General features: G+C 42.4%; 1 protein-coding gene across 2 annotated transcripts in view; it reads right to left on the bottom strand.

Moving 5' to 3' along the window:
• LOC146811051 (uncharacterized) overlaps nt 1-26,529 on the bottom strand; it is a 252,120-nt gene that overhangs the window by 179,355 nt on the left and 46,236 nt on the right. For both annotated transcript variants that reach the window (XM_085614487.1, XM_085614486.1), the window contains exon 2: nt 21,333-21,418. In XM_085614487.1, the coding sequence (XP_085470613.1) occupies nt 21,333-21,418 (86 nt within the window). The remainder of the gene's footprint in view (nt 1-21,332; nt 21,419-26,529) is intronic.

Below are 26,529 nucleotides of genomic sequence, written 5' to 3'. Positions count from 1 at the left end.
TGGGGAGATCAGGGGCACTTGTGGAGTGTGGCAGTGAGGGAATCCGAGGAAGAGGTCAATGGGGGGGGCCATGGAGGGATGAGGGGCACTGTTGGAAGGTGGTAGTAAAGGTATTTACGGAGAAAGAGGTTATTAGTGTGGCGCCAAAAAAGACTTTCGCATCAGCGCTAAACCCGGCCCTGTCATGGCCTTTCTGTTTTTGTTTAATTAGCAGTCTGGTCATACAGGCTACTGTGGAACATACTTTAAAGTGCGTGCTAATTATATTTACTGCTTTATTCAATGTTTTAAGTTTGAAGGTGATTTTACTATTGTTTTTACCGGGAAAAATGAAAGTGGAGCCCGATGGTGCCTGATATGGGGCTAGGGCCCAAGGTCAGCTGTGAGATAAGGTGCACTGGAGAGGAGTAGTGGATAATCAAGCCTGTAAGGGAGTGCGTTGCAGAGTCCGGGGTCAGGTGGAGGTAGTAATGAAGAGGGATTCTCCCTGAGGGCTCGCTCAGAGGGAGCCCGAGTAGTGTCAGTTGCCTGATACTACCACCTCAGAAACCTCCTTTTCCCATCAAAGGAACATTTCATAGAAAAAACACTTTTTGAGAGTGATAATATTTAGAAAGAGATTTGGAAAAGAGTGCGTTTTACTGGGCCTTGTAAGACTAAGAAGAGATAAAGGAGGGCACTGAAGCAGGCCTGCCTAGACATATATGCGACAAATCGATCCCGCAGTGGCCCCCCCAAATGCACCCTTGGCCCACCCAAATAAAAATTCCTGGAGCCGGGCCTGATCAGGATAATTAAATAAGAGGTCGCAGGCCATGGGGCCATTTTTACCAGCCCTTTTCTACCTTATTCCATGTCCCTCTCTCACTTACACACACCCAACACCCCAACCCTTTTGGTTAAGACATGTCATTAAACAATCCCTAACGCACGGCTAATGCAACATGTTCACTGCTCTTTAGCAGTTACTGCTTCAAGCTGTTTCAGGCAATACTCTCACCCCTGCACACTGCTGTTTACAAAAAGCTGAACTAAACAACAGGCTTTTCCCACTGAACGATGAGTTGAACAACTGTATTACTTTTACCAGGTAATAACCCGACAAAGCAAAATGACAACTATCAATTATTTAACAAATCCTCTCAATTATCTCACAGCTTTAATGACTGCCGCTGAAAACAAAAACTAAAAATCAATATTAGTCACTGCCAGTAGCACAAGAAACCAAACATGAAAGTTATATGTTTGTTTAGCAGGTCTATCGTAAGTACATTTGAGCTCATTACAATATTTAACAAATTAGATTTTGCTTCGGGGTTGTGCAAAAAAATTATGCAACCCGATGCAAAATCAGGGCCTTAACATGTATTTATTTTTTTAAATCCTGCCACAAAGAAACTGGCAACAAGGAGAAATGCGGCAGTAAATCTGTTCTACTCAACTGGTTGCAAAGTCTGTATTTTAAAATATCATGGGGTTAAGGCACCTGTGGCAGAGATCTTTGTGTGCTCAGTAAAGCTCGGGGAATAATAATAATGGTAAAATAACTATTTGCTGGAGAGGTTTGTGTTTTGTCTAGTCCCAGTTTTGGATCAAAGTAGCATTGAGGGTTAATAGGTCTCCTGGAAAGCACATTATGTAACGCGCAGATGACAGATTTTTATTGTATGTAAATGGGCAAGTGAGTTAGCGCTTTGAACACAGAGATCCTTTTGTTACTTGCAGTTCATACATTGTAATTCTTCTAATATAACACAGTGAGCCAAGAAGGACATGTGGCTCCTACACCTTGTAACTCTCCCCATCTTATGTAACACTCCCTTGATTTACACACATCATTTATTGTCAATGTATAATGTGTATGTATAAAGCACTCTGACACTACAATGGGATTAGTAGCACTATAGCGCTGTAAAAGAAACAAAACAAAATAGTGGCATTTAAATTGTTTGTGTAAATACTGGGACAGACTAACAAATCTGACATTCCTACACACATGCATATCTCTTATATAAAAGGACTGAACAAAGTCAAAAGCATGCCTGCCTCTTGTGTGATGTGATGTGATAAGCTATGTGCCTTTGTTTCTCCTCCATTTCATTTAGATGTGAGGCTCCTGATAGCTCCCAGCCTGGATACTCCAAGAAAAGGAGACCTGATGGCCCCTTAACTTCGACCTTTGTTATAGGCCCAGCTGGAATCTGATAAGCCCCTTCCCCGTCTGTACATTGCTGCTTGGAACAAAAGCAAACAATGTGCAGGCACTGTTGAATGTGTCCCGGTGTCTAAAAATTGCACCAAGACAAGTTTACCATATTTCTGTGGGGCCCAATCTCATAGCAGGGTAGACTGCGATCACCCTGTGAAAAGAGTGGATAGACTCAGTCTACCCTCAACTTGTGCCCGGTCTACTACATAGTGCCAAGAGATGCATGTGCATCTCTTGACGCTATGTAGCAGCTATTGCTCATTTTAGTAATGATGAAGTTCACCTGTGTGCCCTAATACTGAAAAGCGAGGGCAAGAGATCTTTGCAGTGTAAGTTAGTAGATAGGTACATAGTACATTTCCTTTACAACGAACCATGAAGCGGTGTTTAGGAAATTATTAATATGCTAGTTAAAACAGGTGCATTTAGAAAACTGAGGCCCAAGCTCCTAACTAGCAGGAAGGCCATTTATTTTCTTGATCTGTGCGTAAGTGGATGAGCTCAAAGGGGTAAGTACACATCACTTATCATTTTGCTGGCTCGGTGAGTGAGGTGAATAATAAAGCCGATCTACAAAGAAAACGAATCAACAGGGTTGGGGCGGGCGGGCGGGAGGAGATGGAGTGAGTGAAAACACCAGCACTCGTGTGGAGTGCTCAAAGACAAAGAAAATAGTAGCTCCTATAACGGGAGTAGTGGAAGGACGCAAGCACTTGGTCCATGTTCAGGGGGAGGGTCAAACACAGGAAGAAGCATGACGCTTTTATGCTATGGACTAACGGGAACGACGGATATGAGAGCACGATGGAGCAAACAAGTGGTAAGGCAATGGGCGGGCTGAAGCCCACAGATTGAAAACATGCTGTTCGAGACAGCACATGCGCAGCCTAGACGGGACCTAAAAAAAAAAAGACAGAATATGACAAACAAGGCCAACATGCTTAAAGTTGATTATTATATAATAGCTCACCAGCAACTTAATATTTGGCCCAATACAGGAAATAGGTTTTCTTTTGATAACGTGGCGAAACAAAACTCCACAACCCAACCGACAGTTGATCTAATGTACTGCCTTGTTTTTTTTAACTGGGAATTATTCTAATTTGATTCACGTTTCTTTTTAGTATTTAAGAAGGGAGAAACGTTTGCCAAAACCAACACTCCATATGCTGTGGGGGTGCCCTTTTTGTGCTGTAAATCACTGGGGCATGTGTCGATGTGTGCATGATTATATTCTTGTTTCAGGCACAAACCTAACCTTACTCCCTGTTTTGCCAGTCACTGTCTTTGTTAAAAACAGATTCACAATTGCTTTATTAAACCTTCTTGCTTTCTCCAATTTGATTGAAAATGCACCATTTGCCCACTATTTTTTAAACCCCCCCGAACACCTCTGTGGTGATTCCGGCTCACTCGCTACGCTCGCTCGCATTACCGTGTCACTAAAGCAGGAATGTCAAAAAAGTGTGTCACCAGCATGAAAAGTTTGGAAACCTGTGGTCTAGACCATCAAGGTCTGTCACAAACATATTAATGCCAAAGAGCATTTTGTATGGTGCCCGCCCACCCAGAGATCTTCTTGGGAGATTATTTAGTACACGTTGGACACCCTACAAGTGATGCAGCCAACCCCAACCAGTGCCTAAAACTCTAGCTGTCAAAGACTTCTGTAAGTCACGGTTCATTCTCTCCACTACGGAATTGTCCTCAAGCCTGTATGGAGACAAAAACTGCAGCAGCACCCCCAAATAATTCATTGCGTCCTTGTAAGCCTTAGAGGCAAACGTTGGACCTTGATCCGAATGGAAGGTGCCACACGCAAATGTTCCCACAAAGACATGCAAGTCTCTTATAACATTTCGAGCGTCCGCATAATGTTGTGGCCAAACCCAAAGGAATCTCGTGCATGAATCCACTGCAATGAAGAAGTATTTATTGGCAGTGTCCGACGACAAAGGGCCGCAGTGATGAAGGTAAATACAACCAAACGGATGGTTCGATATGTATAATTGTGTATGTGGCGGGCGTGTGACTGTCGAAGGTTTGATTTGTTGACATATGTCATGGAGAGAACGTATTTGCGAGTTTGCTGGTACAAGCCACGCACCAGTAATGCTGCTGCAAGAGGGATACTGTTGCAGAAACTCCAGTATGTGCTAAAGCGAGGCCCTCATGTGCTGCTACGATCAAAGAAAGTCTGCGGTCCTCGTTAGGAATCAGCCGATCCCCAACAGTCGGAACGTTAACAATTGGAACTTGTTCCAGGGACAAACACAAAGAATATTTGGACGGGAACCCTTAAGGGAAATTCGTCCCATCCTTAGTAGCCGCTATAGCAGCCAGAATGTCATTATCAATTTTTGTCATGGACCTTCTAACTGCTGCTATTGAACATGTGGCAACTGCAGACTTGGCTGCCTCATCAGCCAAGGAATTGCCTACAGTATGTGCTCCCACAAGCTGATGGCCAAGAGTATGTATAACATGTGTGAGTGGCAGGCTTTCCTTAAGAGCCGCCACTTGAACCCAAAGCGTTTTATACTTATACCTTTTGTGTCGCGAAGATCATTCCGAAAAACATTCCGTGACCAGAGGAACAAATTGTCATTGTATGATTGCACACAGTGAAAGGAATCGCACACTATAAGTGTGTGTTTAGTTGGATCTGCAAATTCTAGAGCCAACACCAAAGCACGAAGCTCAACCAATTGAGCTGTACAGTCACCAAAAGATTACGTATGTACTATTGGAGATTTGTGAACTCGCCGTCAACCATGGCACCCGCTACTATAGCACAGGCGGCCGAATAGGCATGTTTTGAGCCTACAGCTGGTTGTGCAGACCCGTCGGTGTATATTATACACTCGTATCGTTCAAGAGGAAGCATTGACGAAGGTGGTTCATGAACCTTTTTGTACTGCAAAAATACTTGCATCTGCAAAGACGGGTCAAAGATAAAGGTGACATCAGCCGATGTCAATGAACTTGCCCATTGAATCCCACGAGGGTGTAAAGCTTTAGAATTTGGAACACTTGCCTTTGTTTCTAGAGCTGGCATAGGCGAAACCATAAGAATGCGTTTACCTTGTGCAAGAGAGCACTGTTTTAGAATCGCCATCTGTACAGCAGTAAGGATTTTATCAGTTGGAGAAAAACGCATCTCAGCTGAAGTGTACAAGTGTGATATGCATGCAATGGGGACTGCATCCCCTTCATTGAACGTCAAGTATGTGAAACCCACTGTACCAGGAACAAGTTGAATGACTAAGTTTGTAGTATTGTCACGTGTTAATAGAAATTATGCTGCGAAGATTTCTGCTTGCAATGAAGGATGAATTTCCGTATGTTCCAGAAGCCAGCTGGCAGAACTAAAGGTTGGTTGTATCCAAGCATAGATTAGTTTGATACGCTGGTCATAATCAGGTATATAATTATGTCCAAAATCGAAAAAACCCAGCAGAGATGGTAACTTTTCCAGAGTTGAAGGAGGCTGCAATTGAGAACATTTCTCCAAGAAATGAGGGGCCAAGCTCCTACCTTCATTATTGAGTTTGTAACCCAAAAAGATGACTGTCAAACAGGCAATATGAGATTTTGCAAAATTAAAGACATTATGATGCGATCAACACGCACAAGATGCGGAATCAACTCATCATCCATCAATTATATGTCATCCACATATGAGAAAGCATCCGGGTCTATATCATGTAAATGTGAGACCGCACGCACTGCAAAAGCCCCTGGACTGTTCTTTTTCCCCATAGGCAGGCGCAAAAATCTTTTCTGGCAGCCGATTCCAGTGAATGCGGTCCAGTCACGGCTCTCTGGAGCCAGATTGTGACTGTAAAAACCGTTGGAAATATCCAGGGTAGTCTTATATTTTTTGCGTACTATGTTATTGACCAAAGCAGAACATTGTGCATTTTGTACTTCAAATGTACGCACATGACTATTCAAATTTCTGTAATTCAATACAATGCGATAGGAGCCATCCGGCTTAACTATCGGGAAAGAGGATTATTCATTGCTGAAATACAGTGTTCATTTACACCCTGATATTAAAAATTGCTTCAGAATCTCGTTAACGGCAGCTTTGGCCTCTTGTTTGATGGGATATTGCGCTTGTGGCTGTGGCACAGAACGTAAAGGTATGTCATGTGCCGGAGAAAATGTGTCCCAGCCCACCAGATTACGATACACAGCCGGCACCAAAGCAAGTGCCCAATCTGACGCGTAATCCCGTTGTGCCTATTCCGAGACATTACAGGAAAAGCTTAGTAACATCACGTCTTTCCCCCCATGAAGATGCTAACACAAACGGGGGTGGCCAATCTGCCTCTGCTAACAAAATATCATATGAAGAAGTTAGGATTTCCCAAAAGATCGCCTTAAGTTTTGACCTGATATATCCCTCAATTTGTAGGGTGACTTCATATAATCTATCAGGTGGTGCAACTCGTGTATCTGCTGTTTCTACTGTTATCAAAGTATCAGTTGCTCTCGACTCCAGACAAGGACGCAGTGCCTCCCGCACTATGGTACCTTCCGCTGCCCTGTCTAGGAGAGTCACAGCCCATCTCCAATCGAGGAGTAGGGTTCTCACCGTCCGAGGCATATTTCGCTGTTAAAGCTGCCACTTTCTTTCTTTTTCTGAAACGAAGGGCCGACGGACAGGTTGTTCCTCCGTCTTTGGTTTAACCTCAAATTGACGTGGCTGATCCTGTCGTTGTTGACTAGACTCGCCTTGTCTTTGATCCTGTCGTTCCCCTCCACTGAACTGCCGGCCCGATGATTACTGAAAGAAATGAGGAGAACAGGGATCCGGAACATAAAAGCGTTCTGGTGTTTTTAATTTAGTGTGGTCACGCAAATCATATTTCCGCTTTTAAGTATAAGGGGTTGGTGAACCGGCACGCAAATACTGTTTCTGTTGTTGCTGCTACTTAGCCTTACTCCATTCTTTTTAGGAAAGAATGATTGCCTCTCCTTCTCAGGTTATGGCTTAGTTTGTTGCTGAAATTACGTAAGAGGTTTAACCCCCAAATTATTATGGCCCAAGGTCTTATATGCCTTAGCTATAATGTTTGCCGATTCCCGTGGTTTATCCACATCTGGTATCGCCTCCAAGCGTTGACTGACCTGTAAGCTCATTGCTTCCCCTTTCAGATTCGCGAGAATTATATCACAAACGACCAAGAATACACCCACCAGTCTCATACCCAACTCCAACGTGGCTTCCGCACCATGTTCGTCTTGAACCTTCTTAATTACTGTCAGAAGCGCCATCATGGAGTGGGTACCAAAGCAAAGGGAATACACAGCAAAAAATACTCCTCCTCAGGTGTTACAGTCAGCGACATTGGGAACGACGCCTTTCGGCATACACATGGTTAGAATCCTGTTTATCCACAGGAGACTTATGTGTAAAAACAGTCTTTAGTTGTTCAAATTTTTCAGGCAACCAAAAAGGGAATTCATACCTATTCTGAGGGCGCTTCCCCATCACAGAATTAACCATGAGCGGACTAATTATCACGTCCCCTTGTCCTGCTGGCTGCGCCGCTCCAGCCAGAGCCGCAGGCAAATTACATGCCAAATATTGTAAGACACTTCGGTGAATATGAACCAAATTGGTATGTAATAGTCTGGGCTCTGCAAAGTTAAGATTCAAATAATTAGGATGAGGAGTATAGCCCGCCAAAATGGTTCACGTAGCCCGTCGACCGACCATGGGCAGACGGACTGACGTAACAGGGTGAGGAAGGGAACCATTAAACCAGATAGTGTGTTGCTAAGCTGACAACGGAACTTCAAGCAAATTATAGGGACGGTGTCTTTGTGGTACAGTCCCTAGCTCATACTCATGAAAGAAGTTATCATTACCGTCCACAGCAGGAACTTTAACCCAGGTGTAAAAAACCTTAAAGCGGTAAGCTGCATTTGCCTCTATGCCAAAAATAAAGTCTGCTCCCGCAATGGGCACTCCATGTTGGGTCAAATGTGCTGTAACAGCTGTGCAGTTCGGTGGTGTAATATTAACAGCCATGACAAATACTTTATACTATTCAGTAGCACAAATACGGGTTATATTTATGTAGAACCTTTGAAAATTCAAGCTTGAAAAACCCATAAATCTCATATACAGGTACGCCCCTCGCACCACGGACGTCTCCGGTAATGGTGAGAGGGTACTGTGAACAAGCACAAGCGCTACTCAGGGGTCTCGCAAATAAGTACCAGACCAAACGTTGGTTTCGTTCATATTATAAGAAACTGAGGAAGGACTTTAGTATCCCTTTGCTCAAAGGCAAACTTTTCCAGGAGGCAAGACCCGCTCTAATGCACTTCCAGCTTTATCCTGATAAGTGTACTTGCTTTCGTGTTGCATGTTTTTTGAAAATATTGCTGCTTGATCCGTAACTGTTTCTTTTATTATCATTGTATAGTATTCAATATTGTATTCTTCTGTGGGTTTCATTGCAAAAAAGAATAAAGATTATTATGATATGATATGAGTGAATTGGTTAGTTACTTACTGATTTCCATACACATCGGCTGGCTTTAATCCCTAATGTTAGTACTAACAACAACAGTAGAAGGTCAGGGTTACGCAGTGAAAGAATTTCTTGCTTGAACATCAATGCATACAGTTTTTGGTCTAGGATTATATTTATGCTGAACGTTTCATTAATCAAAATAAATTATTCCCTTGGAGTCAACTACCATGCAATAATCCCATTCAACCGTTCCTCATATGGATCACTCGCATAAATGTGTATCATAAAAGAGAACCCAGCATGTAATTATAAACACAAAATATTAAAAATCTCATTAATTTATTCCAAATATATAAACACTGATGACTCATACAATTCGTTAAAAAGGAAAAAGGCCAAACACAATACAAATTTCATAAGATTGATAGAATAATAATTCCATCAACAAAAAAGACAAAAACAAGCAACATATTAAAAATCATCAACAATTCATTAATTCGATTGAATCTATATTATCAAAGTCATCTCATTATACACGATTTCTGACTCAATAGTTCGTCGAATTTAACACCACAGGAGCGTCCTTTATTCATTTCTAACCATAGACTGTAAGGGTACTGACAGCGAAAGAGCATACATATGAGATCCCCTTTGGAAGTGATAATTCTAAGATTATCTGCTGGTACAATACCTAATTTATGGAGTTTAGCTGGTATCCAAAACAATCTTTGTAGAGTAAGAAAGTGTGCTTGGGCTATAACATCAAAAGCCACATCTTCAACTAACTGAGTAATGGGGCAGAACTGAGTTGAGTTAGTTACATTTTCCCAGCCTCTGTGAGTTTTAAGAGTTACTTAAATATGGGTAGTAGAAATCAGTTCAGAAAGCTTTGTGACCATATGGCCACTGATAGTTCTGGATCAGTCAAAAAAAAATCGCGCTTATTTTGGTCATATGTTGCGGATTTACACAAATGATTGGGATTTCCATGTATCACCAAAATCTTGTATTAGTGATATACCTTCTTTTAGTCAACTATTGCACTGAAGTAGAGATTCTTTGATTTTGATTTGTTTGTTAATCCATACAGACATTACGGAGGATCTGTGTATAGTATTAATTTATTAGGAGACTAATTGCAGACAGGCTGGGGCTGTATCAGACAGAATCTAATTGTGAGGTACTTTTAATCAAATTCAGGAGTGGATAGATTTGAATAGGGGCGACTAGGTCCCTCTCACATTGAACCTAAAGGCAACTGTGATGGAAACCACTGACTACCCTGATATCTCAGGAATGCCGTCTGGCATTTATGAAAGTCAGTTAGATGTATTCTCTCTAGATATTTCTGTAGTCAGGGTTTTTTTTAAAGATTCTGGCTCTTTCAGTTTTCAAGAGGAATGTTGAGATCAACGGGTAGGTTTTCTTTGAATACTTCATCTGATAGCTTGGTGGGTATCATGCTAATCAGATAATTCACAACACTATTGAGGTAATCAATTTTTTATGATTTGAACACTACCCTGCATTGTAATACATTTTAGGTCAGAAATGTTTCTCAAAATCCATGGTTTGTGATGGTAGGCTGATTCTCTAAAGTCATCATTTATCCAGGTAGCTAAATACTTTAGAAAGTAGGTGCCCAAAGACATCATAAGTGCAGGCCATAGTAAAGGGTCTGACTTTGCTTTAGCTCTTTTTTTAACATGTATCAAAAATGTATTATTAAAATCTAACAGGGCTTGGTAAGTTATCTGCTGCATTCTTAAAACTTTCATTGAAGATGTTTTAAGTGCAAGTTTTCTTAATATATGTACAGGTTTTTTTGTTTCTCAGGATAATGATATGTAAATATTCATGAAATTTACAGCAATGATTTTTTTCAGTTTTTTAAACACAAAATTATTAAATTCTTGCAAGAGTGTCAAATGGGAATTATATAATTTACAATGCAAACATCTCATTGGCATCAGGCGTACTTTGTAAACATCAGACACACCAGGGCCCAACATTATCAACCCATGTTCAAGCAGTACTTATGTACTAACTATGCCATATTTAACAACCATACACTCCAGTACTTCTAGCAAGCACCTGTCCGTCTGGAGGAATCTTACTGTTACTGTTAATGCATGTCAGAAGTATAGATCCTCCGTCAGCTAATATGCTTCCAGTTCTAGGACTAGAAGTGCACCAGTTTGTATGTGCACTATTGTGACTCCATCTTGATTCTGCTTATTTTCTTCCAACATACTTTGCTGATCATAGCTGAGTTTAGGAACATGTTGCACTGGAACAAGTTTAAGCATCTGGGGAGCATCAGCATGGCTATTCTGTCTGCCACAGATAGGGGCAGCAAGGACCATTAGTCTATTTTACCCTGGATGTCGGCAAAAAGCCTACATGGGTTAAAGTCAATCCATTTATCCTGACTTCTAACTCAAAGATAGTGGAACAAGCTATTCTCCCTAGTTATATCCACCACTGGGAGTTGCTTCTGCTGTTTGTGTCTAATGTCCCAATGGAAAAGTTAGAGACTTGTGTTTGTTGCTCCACAGACCTGATGGTTGTCTGAACCAATCCAGCTTGTCCATCAGTATTTGTAAGGATACTGCAAGGTTTTTCAGATAAACCAGCAGATCGTCGGCGAACAGTGACACCAAAGGTTTACTTTCCCATGTCTGGATTACACAGCTGTCCTGCATTTCACGCAATCAGGGCCAGCTTTAGGACAGTGCAGCCACACCTAGTGCTAACCTCGGGGGGGTGCTATGTTTAGAAATGACCCATGGTTTTAAAAACACAAGCTGCAGAGTTCTTTGTGTTTCCAGCAGTTTTAAGGCAGCAAATACATTAGTCTAGCTAACTCTAGGGATTATTGTTCGTGCTGGAGAGAGATCAGAGTGTTGTCTAGTGGAAGTTTGATTCATCATAAAGGAGCGCATAGGGACCCCCAAGATGCTCAAGCTCAGTCAGTGCACCTTGGCAGAGGACCGCCTTCCCCCGACATTTTGCGAATCCCTGATTGTCTCTCTATTAACCCTGACAAAGATTACCTCGAGGTGTCGTCATACTGCCCAATGTCAATGTTGGGAGCTGAGTATAAAATATTTAGTGAGGTTGTTGATGTGCGCCTTCTTGAATGCCTACCCTCCATGGTCCATAGAGACCAACATGGCTTCATCCCCAACCACTCGACCACCCCAAACATACGCAGACTCCACAGAGAGATGGAACATACCCAGGCCCACTGGCCACACACAGCTTGTCTAGTATTATATCTGGAGAAAGCGATTGATACAGTGGACTGAGAGTTTATATTCGCGATCCTGTCAAAGCTGGGTACTGTAGGGAGACTCTTATGTTTCATACGTTTCTTCTACACAGGCCCTGCGGTCTGAGTGAAGATTGGACATCTCATTTAAGATCCAATAACGATAAGTAGGGGAACATGCTAGCAGTGCCCTCTGTCTCCACTCCTCTTCGCTCTAGCAATGGAATCGTTAACTCAGCAGTTGCAACAAAAGAAACGGGCATGGGGCATCTCAGTGGGTGATGAAATGCATAGTCTCACTTTATGCAGATGACGTGCTTATCTATGTCCAAGACATCCGTCGCGGGATAGAGGGATTTGAGATAATCCTGGAGGAGTTTCCCACTGCCTCGGGATTTGGGGTGAACTGGGCCAAATCGTGTTTGTTTCCCCTCAGCCCGGACTGCCCACTGCAGACATTTACGGTAGGTTCCCGTCCTATACGTTGGGAGCCGCGCACATTCCGGTATCTGTGCATCCGTATCTATCACAATACAAAGCATCTAATTAGGTCCATCACCTCGCTACGTCTCCAGCTGACGTTCTGGAGCACACTTATGCTCCCCGTACAGGGCAGTATGAATTTATCTAAAAGGGTGATGCTCCCTCGCCTACTCTATTTTTTCCACAACCTTTCTGTGTATATACCCCGTACTACTTTTCGTACAATACACAGCATACTAGGGAGCTTCCTCTGGAATAAGGGCCAACGCCAAGTCACACTGCATGCGATCCAGCTTTCAGTGGAAAGAGGAGGCCTTGGCACCCCTAATTTTGAACAGTATTATCTAGCAGCACAGCTGCAATGGCCATCTTATTGGTTAGCTAGGCGCATCCTAGAAGAGCTGGGATATCCCACACTGAACAGTGCCCACTGCATTGTAGGAGAGGCATTCCTAACGCAGGGTAAAGTCCCTAGGTGACCCAATAATCTCTTGCAAATAGCCATCTACCACAGGAGCCATACACGCCAGACATACAAGTCGGCTCTATCCACCCCTTCAGGGATTTCATTGGAAGAGAGAGTCTGGAGGCATGGGAAACTGCGGGGGTTGACACTACTGGCGCACTGTTATGAAACTCCGCACTCATTCCCTTTACACAGCTGCAGGCAGATTATAATTTACCAAGAGGAAACTTCCTGGCATACAACACATTAATAGCCAAAATGGAGCACCTCTGGCAAATAGTTGGCACTGAAGCAGAAATGCATCCTCTGGTGCATCGGCTTCACATCATAGGTGGTGGTCGCATTACATGGTTCACCTGAGCCCTGTCATAACCGACACACAACCCTTTACAATCCACTAGCTAGGAATGGAAGCACAACACAGGATGTGCCCTAACACAGAAGGAATGGGACAGGGCTCTAGAGAACCCGCACAAACTCACCAGCAACGTCAAATCTCATTATATTCAGCATAATATTCTGCATAGAGTATACCTTGCTCAAGCCAGATTACCCATGGTGTGCGGTTCTGCCTCCAAATGACCTAGATGTGGATCGCATGACACTGACATGGCCCACATGTTTTGAAGCTGCCCAGTGGTGTTGATACTATGGCGGGAAGTTACAAACATACTAACCGACATCACGAGGCGGACGGGGTGTGCTTGTCCGCGTGTGGACTTCTGGTCCTACTCAAACACAAAAGATCAGTGAGCGCCATTAACCGCTTCCTCGACCTGGCTCTGTTGAGGGTTAGAAGGCCCACTGCAATGCACTGGATAACTAGCTTTTTACGAGGCTTACAATAAATGGGCGAGCAGCGACTCTCGAATGGGGAAAGGCTGAGTCTGTGGCCATCCGACGAAAAAGTCTTCGGCATCCAGAGTATCCCTATTGCCATGAAATGAGACGCTCTGCTAATAAGAATTACAGGAACACCTGGAAAACTCACCGAGTTAAAAGAGTTCTTAGCTGTCTGACGACTATCATGCTACCTTTATACACAGCACAAACCATTAGTCAATCTCTACCCCGATCTGTCCTTGCACGAGAAGTACCCTGACTCAAAGCCTGGAGGACACTATAATTCCCATACTGTTGGCTATCCTTTGATATTGGGGACTCCCCTTTGGGATTAATGCATATATTTCTCACTTCTTAACTGCTTGTATCGTAGGTGCGACTGTTATGAACTGTCAGTTCAGTTGACTTTCATGTTCATTTGTTTATTGTTTAAGATTAATAGCTCCTATTAGAAAATAATTGCGGTCACCATTCTCTCAGGCCCCCTTTGGGAACCACTGTCATGACTTTGCCATTTGTGCGGCAGTGTGAAAATCAAAAAATGTGGGTAAAAAAAATAATAATAATAAAGTAGCACAGAGGGTTACTATGCCTGTTGCAAAGAACGCATGCCATGCAGACCGCAGAACTGTATTTTCTGTGGATGGCTCAGTGGATTACAACTTATGTCACATGGATACTTTAGTTACAGCAGTTCATAAGTTACTATCCTAATAAACTGTGACTTATGAACTGGCATCAAAGAGCTGCAGCCAAAATTACATAATATAGGTTAGGACGTTATGTTTTTGCCCCTAATGTTGCTAAAAAGGGTTTATTTGGGTAGATATGCAACCCTATTTGTAAAGTCAACCCCAGTTAGTTCTTTAAACCAAATGAAACGTATGTGAGAGAGGGGCTGTGGAGAGGAGGAGCACTGTTGGAGGGCATTGGTTCTACGTGTGGATTGTTCTCCAAAGCAAACTTTCTGTAAGGAGGTTCAGAAAAACAACTATGCAACTTTTTCAAGCGTCTTTTTAGGTCTCGCTGGCGTTACAGCGCAAAGCGCTGCCGCCAACGAGACTACTATTGTTGCCGTGTTGACTCCCAAGGGAGACAGACCGGGGCACGCGCAGCGATTGGGGTCTGTGCACGAGCCGATTCTGGTCTGTGAACGCGCTTCACAGTGGAACAGCTTATTGGTCTGAGCGCGCTTCACAGTGGAACAGCTTGTTGGTCTGAGCAAGCATGGTGGTTGAAGGATCGTTGAAGGGGAGCGACTTGCAGAGTCTGGATTTGGAGCGGATGAGTTATACCGGGGGAGAGCTTGGGGTCTCGTTCGTCTTGAATGAGCCATGTCTTTCGCCTTCCTACGCCTCGTCATGCTCCTCCCCCCACTCGGACTCGGAGGGAGCTTTCAACTGTGTCAGTGTAGAGTGCAGCGACTGGAATCTCTTCACAGGTACTTAACCTTTACTCTGCCAACGTTACGGGCTACTGAGAGCGGGAGTTACAGACCCGTAACATTTTCCTACTTAGTTAAATTCATTAACGATTAAATTGGGGATATCTCAAAATCTGGGCGTCTTCGGACTAAATCTGCACTATTGGCGTGTGTGGGCTACATACTCGATATATATGTTTGCTTTGATTAGGAAAACTACATTGAAAGCTTAATTTATACATTCTGTTACTACTTTTATGATTCATATTGGAAATCGCAGCCATGTTTTCCTCCCTAGTTCTTTATATATTTGAGACGCAATCGTTGTCACTGGAGAGGATGTGGTCTGTCGTCTAGAGCTGCCGACTTAGGTGCTAGAAACCAAGGTTAGAGCCTCGGGGTCGCGTCCACATCCTTTGTTTCTGGGCAGATAACTTAATCTCCCCGAGCCTACCCAAAAAATTAAATAAAATGAATGTGCCCTTGTGTAACGTAACCGGTACTCATGTACCTCCGGGTCAAATTCGCGCTATACAATCTGCAAAAAAAAATCCAACTTTATTTAAACGTTTTTTGTGTTCTGAAAACAAATGTAAAGTTCGTAACACAAAGTAACACGAATTGTGCGTTGAAATAAAGCTTCAAACTGGGTATTTATTCTTTATCTGCCTTCGTTTTATAGAATGTCGAAGTACGACTTCTGCCGTATTGTCCATTATATCAAAGAATAATAGTTTCGAGATTTGTACATCGGAAAGCCGATCTCTCGAAATGGTTATTATTTTGTATGGCTCTGGCTAGTTATATATAGGTCGATTGTCTTACTGTCGTAGTTATGATACAGGGCAGCATGAAAGACCGCGTTTGAAAATATTTTACGCGAAATTATTTTTTTTTTTTTAAGCCAGGAACATCGCGTGATTTCTAACCTCACTGGAATTAGTCAGCAATGCATTTTCTTTTACAAGTGGCTTTCATGATGGATGTTACACAGTGTAACTTACACTTTACGTTTTTCTTTTTGCTATTAAAAATCTCAAGACCCCGGAAATCTTTAAACATATTTTTGGGGTGTTTTTTTTTTATTTTTAATCCAGAATTTTGTTTTTCGTATATCTGAAGTCGATTAGACCACATATTTGTACCGGTGTGCGGACAGACACTGGGCAATTATAACGATACCTTTACTGCTTTTACGAATTAAGACTTCCAGGGTCCCCTAAAGAAAACATTGTAGTAGTTAATATGAGCAGGGCACAGATAAACGAGTCTCGCTAGTGATCTGATGTGCAAGGAAAGAAAAGCCAACGTGAGACCTCATCGCGCTGGGGCGTGGGGAGGCTATCCTGTGTGTGAAATGGCAAAGTATAGATTCAGGACCTCTTGGTTATGTTTTCCGTGGGTAATTTGTTCCCTACTTATAGTTTACATTGTAATAGCTACTGTGGGAAAACAGAGCAAGTAGCTTAAGCTTTAAATTATAAAGTCCTACCGAAAGCGGTATGAGATTCTCAGCCTGTTAATTTCTTAGATTTTAATTAAAAATATCCCTTAAAGTGGCATCCGGCATGTGAGAACATAAGTTGGTATATGCTGTCTGTTAGATTGGGGGGTCTCTAGTTGGCAATGGTTGGCACCTTTGTCCAAATAGGGACCCTTGCGTCTAGTCCGGGTAAGGGGCTACACTCGTAAATAACCCCTGCTCACCCCCTTGGTAGCTTGGCACGAGCAGGCAGGCTTATCTCAGAGGCAGTGTGTAAAGTAGAAGTGTGTAAAGCATTTGTGAACACATACAGTAATACAGTGAAAACACTAGAAATGGACACCACACCAGTTTAGAAAAATAAGTAATCTTTACTAGACAAAAATCCACAATACTGTAATAAGAATAAGACTTTTAAAATGGTAAAAATAGCTTAGTTCACTTTAGATTGTAAATGCGACACTTTACTCTCAAAGTAGCTGGGATGCGTAACGGAAAACAAAAGGGTCGCAGGGAAGGTGATGCGCCGTTCCTTACACTCAGGGGAGTGGATGCGTCGGTTCCTTACTGCTGTGCAGGGGAGTTGACGCACCAGTTTCTTACTGAGATATGACGCTCTGGTGCGATGTGACAAAATGGTGTCTTGGTTACGGTGTGACAACGTAGATGCGATGCGGGCACGGCCGACAGCCGTGAGGCCACTCGGTGAAATTCTGAGCTGCGACAGGCCCTGCGACACGCTTCTCCAGTGATGGGACGACAACCTCTGCAGCGGCGGCACGCTTCCCCAGTGATGTGACGTGCCTCGGTGATGCGATGGTGTCAGCAGCAGCACGCTTACTCGGCGATGCGTCGACAACTGCTGTGGCGGCGACGCGCTTCTTCTTTTGTTTTCGAGTCGCGCCTCCAGCTCCCAGCGACATGCCGTCTCTTAGAAGGCCCAGCACAACAGCAGGCACTTCAAATCCTAGCAAGGGAATTCAGGGGGGAGTTTGTGGTGAAGTCGTGTATCCCTGAGACTTCAGTCAAGAGGCAAGCTCAATCTTCAAGCCCTTGGAGAGCTTCTTCAAGATGATGAAAGCACACTCAGTCCTTTTCTCCTTTCTTTGGCAATGAAGCAACCACTGGAGGCCAACCCCCAAACACACAGCAGAGGGGTAGTCTCCTCCTTCAGCTTCCTGGTTCTTCTCCTCAGCAAACGTTCGTCTTGATGCCCAGAAGTGATCTAAAGATCTGGGTCCCCCTTTTTATACACACACATCCTTCGTCTCAGAAGGCAGAGAGTGTTATGATTTCCCATGTGTTTGAGGCCGCGCGCCTCTGTAGAATCTTACTGTCCTAACGTTCTATTGTTACGTGGTGTTCCTCATGACCTTGGCAGTTGCTGCTGGCTGAGGCGCAAGACACGCTGCGACTATGGGCTGTAAAGGATAAACCTACTGAGATCGTTAACAGCCTTTGTGTCATTCATGATCGTAACAAATGTCTGTACCTAGTCCAAACCAGTTCTGGGTGCACTCTGCCAGTGCACAACTTCTTCCTTTGTCAGGGTGGGCCAGGGTCGTCGGACGCACCACAGGAGGTGGAGCCAGCATTGTGGAAGGCAGACATAACCCTATTCAGGCCCAGGTGCTACTCCTCCCACCACTCCCAATGCAGCTAGGTCTATTCAGCCTAGTGCTGACTCACCCTGACTCCTGGAGCCCCCACCCCCCATCACTCACAAACCAGACATGGAATACACAAACCTAGCAGAGGAAGGCTGGATGGTTAGGCAAGAAAATACCTACTTTCTAAAAGTAGTATTTTGAAACACAGAATGTAAAAATCACCCACACTAAAAGATGTGTTTTAACATTCTGAGTTCAGGCATACTAAACTCTAATTTCTACCTTGCTACCTGGGTCAGTTAGGATTATAAGATGTTATAATCAGACTGCCCATTCTGGCCTATAGGAGCAGGTAGCCTGGCAATAGTGAACAAGCATTTGCAATGCAATAGGTCTTGCATTTACGCAAGTTTAAGCTATTGGCATTGTAAATGACAATGCCTTCTAGTTATGTTTTAAAAACGGAAACAAAAATAAAATGCATTATTATTTGCAATGTCAATAGCTCGGACTCGCGTAAATGCGAGACCTATTGCATTGCAAATGCTTGTTTGCATCTTGCTACTACTTCCCATCTTTGGGTATCACTTTAATGTAGTCTCTAGAGACATACCCTGAACCATCGCTGAGTTAATGTAATGTTCAATTAAGCAAGTGGGTGGGTCTGTTAATTTGTCACAATAAAATGTATAGAATAGCGTACTAAATCCATCTGAACATGGATATTTATCCAATTTTAAGAATTTTAAAGCGTTCATGATTTCCTCTTTTCTACTGGTATGTCTGGAAGGTTTTTCTCTGTCTACTCAATCATTGGGAGTCCACACTTTTCAGGAGGGTTAAGCATTCCTCTGAATCAATTGCCCAAGCTGGGAAATATAGTGAAGCAAATCAGTCCTTAAAGAGATTTGCAACACTAGTTCATTTAGCAATACTTTGTATTTTAAGTAAGTCAATACTTGTCTTTCAGCTTTATTTTTACAGGAACGCTTCCTAGCTTTTTGCAGATTTAACCAGAATATGCTCTTCTACTCATTTTATGAATATATTCATATTTAACATCCCTCAGCCTTGTTAGTTCAGCATTAATTTTTATGCAGCGGTGTCTTTATTTATGTTACCTTAATCTCTTTTTCAAGTGTGGTCATTTCTTTATTGCTTATTGTTCCTATCATTAGACCACTTTGTGTTGTTTTAGAGCATCCCAAGGAATTTGTATTAACGGGCAAGTGCCCTTGTTTTCAGTCAGAAATTGCTCCATGTCCTCTTTAACAAAGGTCAGAGACTTTTTGTCTTGGCAGTGTTCATCATTCAGCCTCAATGGTTTAGGTGCGTTATCTATATTTACAAATGAATATATCAACAGGACACATTCATGGTCTGAGACTTGCACATGTTCTGTTTATGTAGTCTCTCATAGAAGTAAATGGGGATTATCAATGTGATTGCAATCAAGTCTGGAATAATTAATGTGTGGATATGAAATAAAGATAATGCCCCTGATGTTTGGATGTTGAATATGCCAGGTATCTTAGGCTGCGAGCTTCAGACAGTTGTATAATTCGTTTTTTTTTAGTCAGACTGAATTTGTGGGTCAAATCTCTATCTATAAACCCATCCATAGGTTAACTGAAATCACAACATAAAAGAAAATTTGCATCAGAGTGAAGAATATTGAGTTTCTTATTGAGTATTTCCAGACGTTAGGTTCCTCAGCGGTTGTAGCATATATATTAATAGCATAAATCTTAAATTAAACTTTTTGTAATCATGTTATGAGCAATCTGCCCTTGTCATCCATCTCAGGTGATTTAACAGAAAGTTTCACTTTCTAAGCAAGGAGGGTTATCACCTAGTTTATTTACCTCAAATCAGGGAACTTCATCAACCTACGTATTCTGCACGGTTACGGATTCCTACAAACCAACTGTTGTCTCATGCTGAAAAATTACATCCCCTTCAAGTTTAGAGGAGTAATGAATATTCAGCGGACTAGATGGTTTAAGTGCTTGGTTTTAAAGGAAAGGAGTTTAATACTATTACTAATTCAAAGATGTGTTTTTCCTGTTCAGGCAAGCATAGGGGAGGAGGAATTTGAGTGCTATATTTCAAATGGGAATGCCTTATGTTGTGGATAAGACACGGTTAAGACGCTGATGAAACTCTGAGACCATTGGAGATCTTCGGGACAAATTGTCAATGCTCTCAAATGAGACCCATTCCTTGCTCGTTATCAGTACAAAATCATTCCACTCTCTTCCATAGAATCTTCTTTCTACCCCCTCTCACACACAATAAGATGCATTTGCAATTTCAACTCAATCGGAGGCGTTCAGCACCATCCTGTTTTCATATTCCCATGAGTTTCGGCATCTGATGTGAAATGCAGATCAATGTTCATATCAAGATTGTGCTCCACTCTTCTGCACAGTCTTCTGCCTTCACTCTCACACATTCTACTTGTAACCAATGACATTAATCATATACCTGCTAGTCTTCATCCCTAACAAAGTGTGTCTGCGCCAATCTGTCTCTCATTTAAGATCAAGGAATCAGTCTTTACTTTTTCACCTAGTTTCCTCTCACTTGTTCCATGGTTGTAAGCTTTATTAATATCCTGTTTCGTGCTCTTTTGAGAGTACCGGAGAGCAGCCTCAAGCCCCAATCGTTTTAGGCTACCTCTTATAATCTTTTGTCGCTTATATGTTAGCATTACCAGGAGGCCTGCCTCCACCATTTTGTAGTAGAACAGTCTGGTCATAACAAGGGTTATACATGCTTAATAACTTTGTATGTTAACTTTAAATGAAGGTAACTAATGTAAAATTCGATTTTCTAACGCATAACAATATTTTAGGAGCAGATGATTTCTTAATCAATACCACCGTCTATATTCTTGGTCTGGTTAGTCACTCTCCTTTAAAATTAATTAATCAAACCTTTTTATTATTGAGAGGAAAAAAATAAAAAGTGTGTCTGCTCAACAAATGCACATTTGCATCAAAGCAAAATACAACAAATGGTAAATTCTTAAGGACATGTACCTTAGTCTTCTTTCGTTTTGGAGTAGAACCATCTTGAAAACTGGAAGGAAATCCAAAGACATCTGGCACAATACAATCATGAATATCTGCAATGTTAGACAAAATAGGATTATTGCTTGGCCTTCATCTGACTGATACCTGAATTCTAACAACACTGTTTATATTTCTGATTTCAAGCTAAATGATGTAAGTCGATCTGAAAGTAGGGATGGTGGGGAAGCTGCCTAGTTCCACCCTCAAAAGTGTCCACAGGGTTCAGAACTTATTAGGTTCGATAAATAGCATGTAGTTCGAGTTTTTTAGTTTTTTGGTGCTACCGGCAACAAAGAAGTGATTAAGTTCCCTGCCCAAACAGGTGTTTGGGAAAGGTTGCATGGCCGTCGTTTTCCCAAACATAATACAACAATGAAGATTCCTTATACAGATTACGTGAGGCTTTTTCTCTGAGCCCTGGTGTAAGCAGAAAGATCTTGTGGCATCAACAACAGACCCCCAAACACAATCATAGCATTTACATGGTTAAGTGCTTTAATGGAGTCAATGTTGAGCCTTCTGAACATTATTATCCTAAATGCAAAAGCTTATGTGTCCTAAGTTAGCTTTGTGCTCACTCAGTTCTTATGTGTTGTATTTTAGGTCTCCTCTACTAGTTCAAATCAATGTGAAAAAGTCTCAGAGTACTATAATGCAACCCGCTTCCTATGATATGTTGGGTTCAAGCCAGTTTGTCTAAGAGTAAGGCTGGACAATTTTGTGGATCTGAGCCCAAGCTGTTAAGAGTCTGCAAAAATGTCCAAAAATCTAGTGGACCAAAGACCCATTACCTAAAACAAACAAGTATCACATAAGCCAAAGAGGTGACTAATTGCCCAAAGTCGTCAATACCAGTGTAAGAGCAGTTAACAACTCCTCAGGGATCACTTTCTGGTCACTGGACACAGAATGGGAAGGGCAGTTAAAGGCCCAACTGGTCTAGAGGATCAATGTTCAAAAGCTGGGATATACACCCTCGCCCCTTCTCCACCGAGTAAAAATGTAAGAGACATGTATCTCAAAGCTGAGCCCGTCACAAACTGGATATTTAATTGGCAGAGCACACAGTAGGCCAACTGCAACCACGATCTTTGTGATGCTTCAAATGGTTCCAGTATAAAGGCATGTGACAGCAGGCAACATAATACCTGTATATCCCTCTCTAGTTTTCCCTCATAAAGTAAGGGATGTAAAGAAACAGATATGGGGCTAAGTGCCCCCCACACACTAACATATGCAATTGTACAATGCTTTCTTCAGGTGCTTGACCCTCTGTCCACAAGAACTCATTCAGTTTGGCTGTAGCAATCTGGGCTGCAAATCCCTTGTGACTCACTTGCCGGAAACGACCTTCATTCATGCTTCAGGAAGCTGGGCCTTGCTTCCTCTTCTTTTAAGAAAGGTAGAAATTCCTTCTCAAATTCCAGATGAAGCAGAAATAACTGACTTGATGGGGGGTAATATTTATCCTGCTTTGGGTGAGCAGGTTAATAGCCAGGCACAACCAAAGCCCAGGCTTTTTTCTTCAGTGTTTGTGACAGGTGTGTATGGTCTGGTGAAATGGTGGTTACTAAACAATGAATCTGTGGATTTAGGTAAAGTCAGTATGAAAATTCAGACCAGGTCTATCTTTTAACAGGCAATGCTCAACTCTATACAACACATCACGGAAGCTGGGATCACGCTGTATGGAAGATGAATGAATGTGATACATTTATAGAACACGTTGCTACAGAGACAATATCCTCATGCAGATGTATAACAGAACCAGAAATAGAGCTTACAGAGAAGATGAAGAGGTAACATAAGTCAATGGTGAAAAGCACAGTTTCTTTGATCACAGAACCAGAAACTAAGCTTACAGAGATGTAGAGGTACGTAAGTCAGTGGTGAAAATCACCCTTTCTTTTGGGACACTGAATGGTTGGAAATGTCTAGGAAGGCAGTTGGAAGAGTATTTCAATATTTAGCAGTGCAGACTGAGAAGACATGACCTTCAAGGAGGGCCCTGCGAAAGAGCGAAGTGAAAAAAGACAAGACGTAGAGGACCACAGAGATCTAGCAAAGAGGGGTTTAATGCAATGTCATACATATTTAATGCCAGGTTAAAAGAGGCATGGGCAAAGTAATTTGCAGACAGATCGCTTAACGATTAGAAGCCAATGAAACAAAGCTGAAGCCAATGTAATTTTTATACAGGTGCTTGTTATAACACAATTGCATTCGTTTTACACCTGCTAAAAGCACTACTAACGTCTTTGTATGAATGTATGTTGACATGTCTGCTAAGCAAGCGTAGCCTCGTTTTCAAGTTGGCAGATCTACTGAAGTCAGCATTTCTACTATTCAAAGCGCTAGGCGCCTGCTCATTATGTATAGCTTTCCTCCGCTTACTGCATTGAATAAGTTGTATGAAAGTCACATAAAAAAGTATAGACTTTAATGTCAAGTGCTTCAAAGGTTCAGACAGGAGAGTGCGCTCAGAATATTGTGATTATTGTGAATCGTACTCTGAATCTTCTTTATGCTTAGTAGCTATTTTTTGGCACAAAACAAGTGCTAGGCTTCAATGAGCTTTAACCCCTTCGATGCTGCGCAGATTCCGCCGCTGTGCTGACGGAATCTTGCGCGGGCGTGGTCATGACGGAATGGTTCCGTCATGAGCACAGCTCAACCGTGGGTCATGACGGAACCATTCCGTCATGAGCACCGAAGGGGTTAAAGAGTGTCTGTTTTCCTTCACACTGGTGAAATAAAGCTATGCCCACTAATCTCCAAAATGAAGTGTTCAGCACATTCAACATGGAGTTTGGGATGGCATACTTACACAGGCCCTGGTAAAGGAATGTGGAGTAGTCCAGATAAGATGAAATCTTGACCAGTAACCACTAACTTCCAAGGGGAAAAGGCCTTATACCTACTCAACAAGCATATTGATATAAACCTAATCGGTTAGACCACACTCGGTTGTCAGCAACCACCAAATGCACAGTCTAGCATGGGAGGCAGCAATAAGGGTGAGGTTATATTTTGGATATGCCCCCCAACCAAGATCCAATGTGCTCTTCTAAGGGAACGCCTGCAAAACACATGGACCACCTTCAGTGGACCCCAAGATTCTGGTGTAGACTAGAGAGGTGGAGAGACCTTAAAGGGTACTCAAGAAAAATTCTAACTGAGGTCGGATTCCAAAGATCTCCTTGCCATGCAGGGACCTTCATCCTTAAAACTTACACCTCTCATATATGTTTGGCAAACTAACCACACATTCTGTGTGTTGTGTAAAGGATTCCTCTACTGCACTTCTCCTATACATATAGTAGCTGATAAATTCTATGTAAGGACCGGAGGTGAGTATTAGGCTTTAATTTTCCCCACTTTATTATATACAGCAGCCATTAAACATTATGTAGATCTCAACATTAAATTTTATTTTCCATGATTCACTCGGGAAAAGAAACATAAAACAGTTTATCCAATCCGAATGCTGCAGTTCCTCTCATCATTCTCTGCAGACGCTCCACCCCACCATTTCTTTGCAGCTCCAACAGCCTCAACTAAGTGTTTTTTACCTCTACATTTGTTGTTTTGTATACAATTTAGTGGCTAAAACAAGTGTTGCTTGTCAATAATCCTGCTGTGAAGTTTACCTCCAACGTTGGTGTTGCTAATTGAACTTTATTGCCTATTTTCTTCACAGTGCGGCCACAGGAACCATCTTGCTCCTTCATGGCCGCTTCATTCGCTCTCAGGCTCCGAGTTCAAAGTGCGTTCATCTGGCCGCTAAGGGGACCCCACATCTGGATACTTGCGCTCTGCTCACTCTATCTATTGGCGATCAGCGTGTCAATTTCACCTGTTTCATTTCAAGTGGCGAAGGGAGTCCGGCCGCATGCGTTTATGGAGGCTGTCGCATTCCTCAAAAACATTGCCCAATAATATATAAATTACTAGAGCCACCGCCTCTAGCTGAACATACCCTCAGTGGGTACGGTAAGCATCGAAGCATTATTTTTGGGACATGTCCCAGGTGGTGATATATATATTACCCTACGTATTGAAGGGAGTACTGTTCCTAGGGCCTATTAATGCCTGATTCATAATCCCTTCTGAGATTCATGCACAATTTCCTTTGTTTGCCCCTAAATTTTCTATTGCCATCCTACTTAAAGGATTTATTACAATCCTCATAATTAAGTATGCAGGATTCTGAGGAGTACATGGAGGTGGAAGACATTACTTACCTGCCTACTAATGATCACTTCTATCAGATTATGGACGCCACCATTTTTAAGGAGAAGAAAATACTCCAACTTTAAACTCAATGCTAAAACACCTCGATTTGAGGAAAGAACCTTTTGGGCATCTGGCCCCCACACCTGCAGAGCAGCATTCTGCACTAATACCAGATAATAAGCGCAAGCATGCAGACGACCCAGGGGTAGATCTAGATGTCTTTGTGTGCCTCAAGAAGAGCCCCAATCCAAGATAATGGACAAGGCCGAAGATTTTCCTGGATGTCTTATCAAGCTGGGTTCAGAGAGCCATTATCTTTCTGGGAAATGCCAAATGTGTGATTTCTGTGGAAAGGTGCAGACCCCATTTGTTTAAAATAGACCCTCAAACTGGGGGAGTTATCAACATTAGATATTGCTCAGCTCTTGGAGAAGAGCACGCTTGTCCCAACAATTTTAACCCTAATAGTTTTCTTAGCAACCTTTTCCTGGTAGAAAAGAGGAACGGGAGCCAACGTCCCATCATTAATCTGAGAGAGTTCAACGATAGGTTGGTTTACCGCCATTCATGATGGAGGGTATCCATCTTCACAGAGATTTATTGAAGTCAAACATCTGGATGGTCCTCTTGGACTTGAAGGACACCTAACTCACGATTCCCATCTTTCCCCCACACAGGCGTTTCCTGTAGTTTCAATGGAAGTCACAGATATTCGAATTTACTTCCTTCCTTTCGGGCTTTTATCCGCTCCATGCTGTTTTACCAAGATTTTGTAACTTATGGTAGAGCACCTGAGAGCTCGAGGTGTCAGAGTAATTGTCTACCTAAATTAAATACTCATTATGGATCAATGTCTGGAGCGTTTGTCAGACCCCTGACAGATGACTATCGAGCTGTTAGTGTTTCTCTGTTTTGTGGTCAAAGAGAA

The sequence above is a fragment of the Triturus cristatus genome, chromosome 7 (genome assembly GCF_964204655.1).
Source record: "Triturus cristatus chromosome 7, aTriCri1.1, whole genome shotgun sequence".
NCBI classification, from domain to species: domain Eukaryota; kingdom Metazoa; phylum Chordata; class Amphibia; order Caudata; family Salamandridae; genus Triturus; species Triturus cristatus.
Note: the sequence above shows the minus strand (reverse complement) of the source record. Positions and strands in the feature narration are given on the sequence as shown.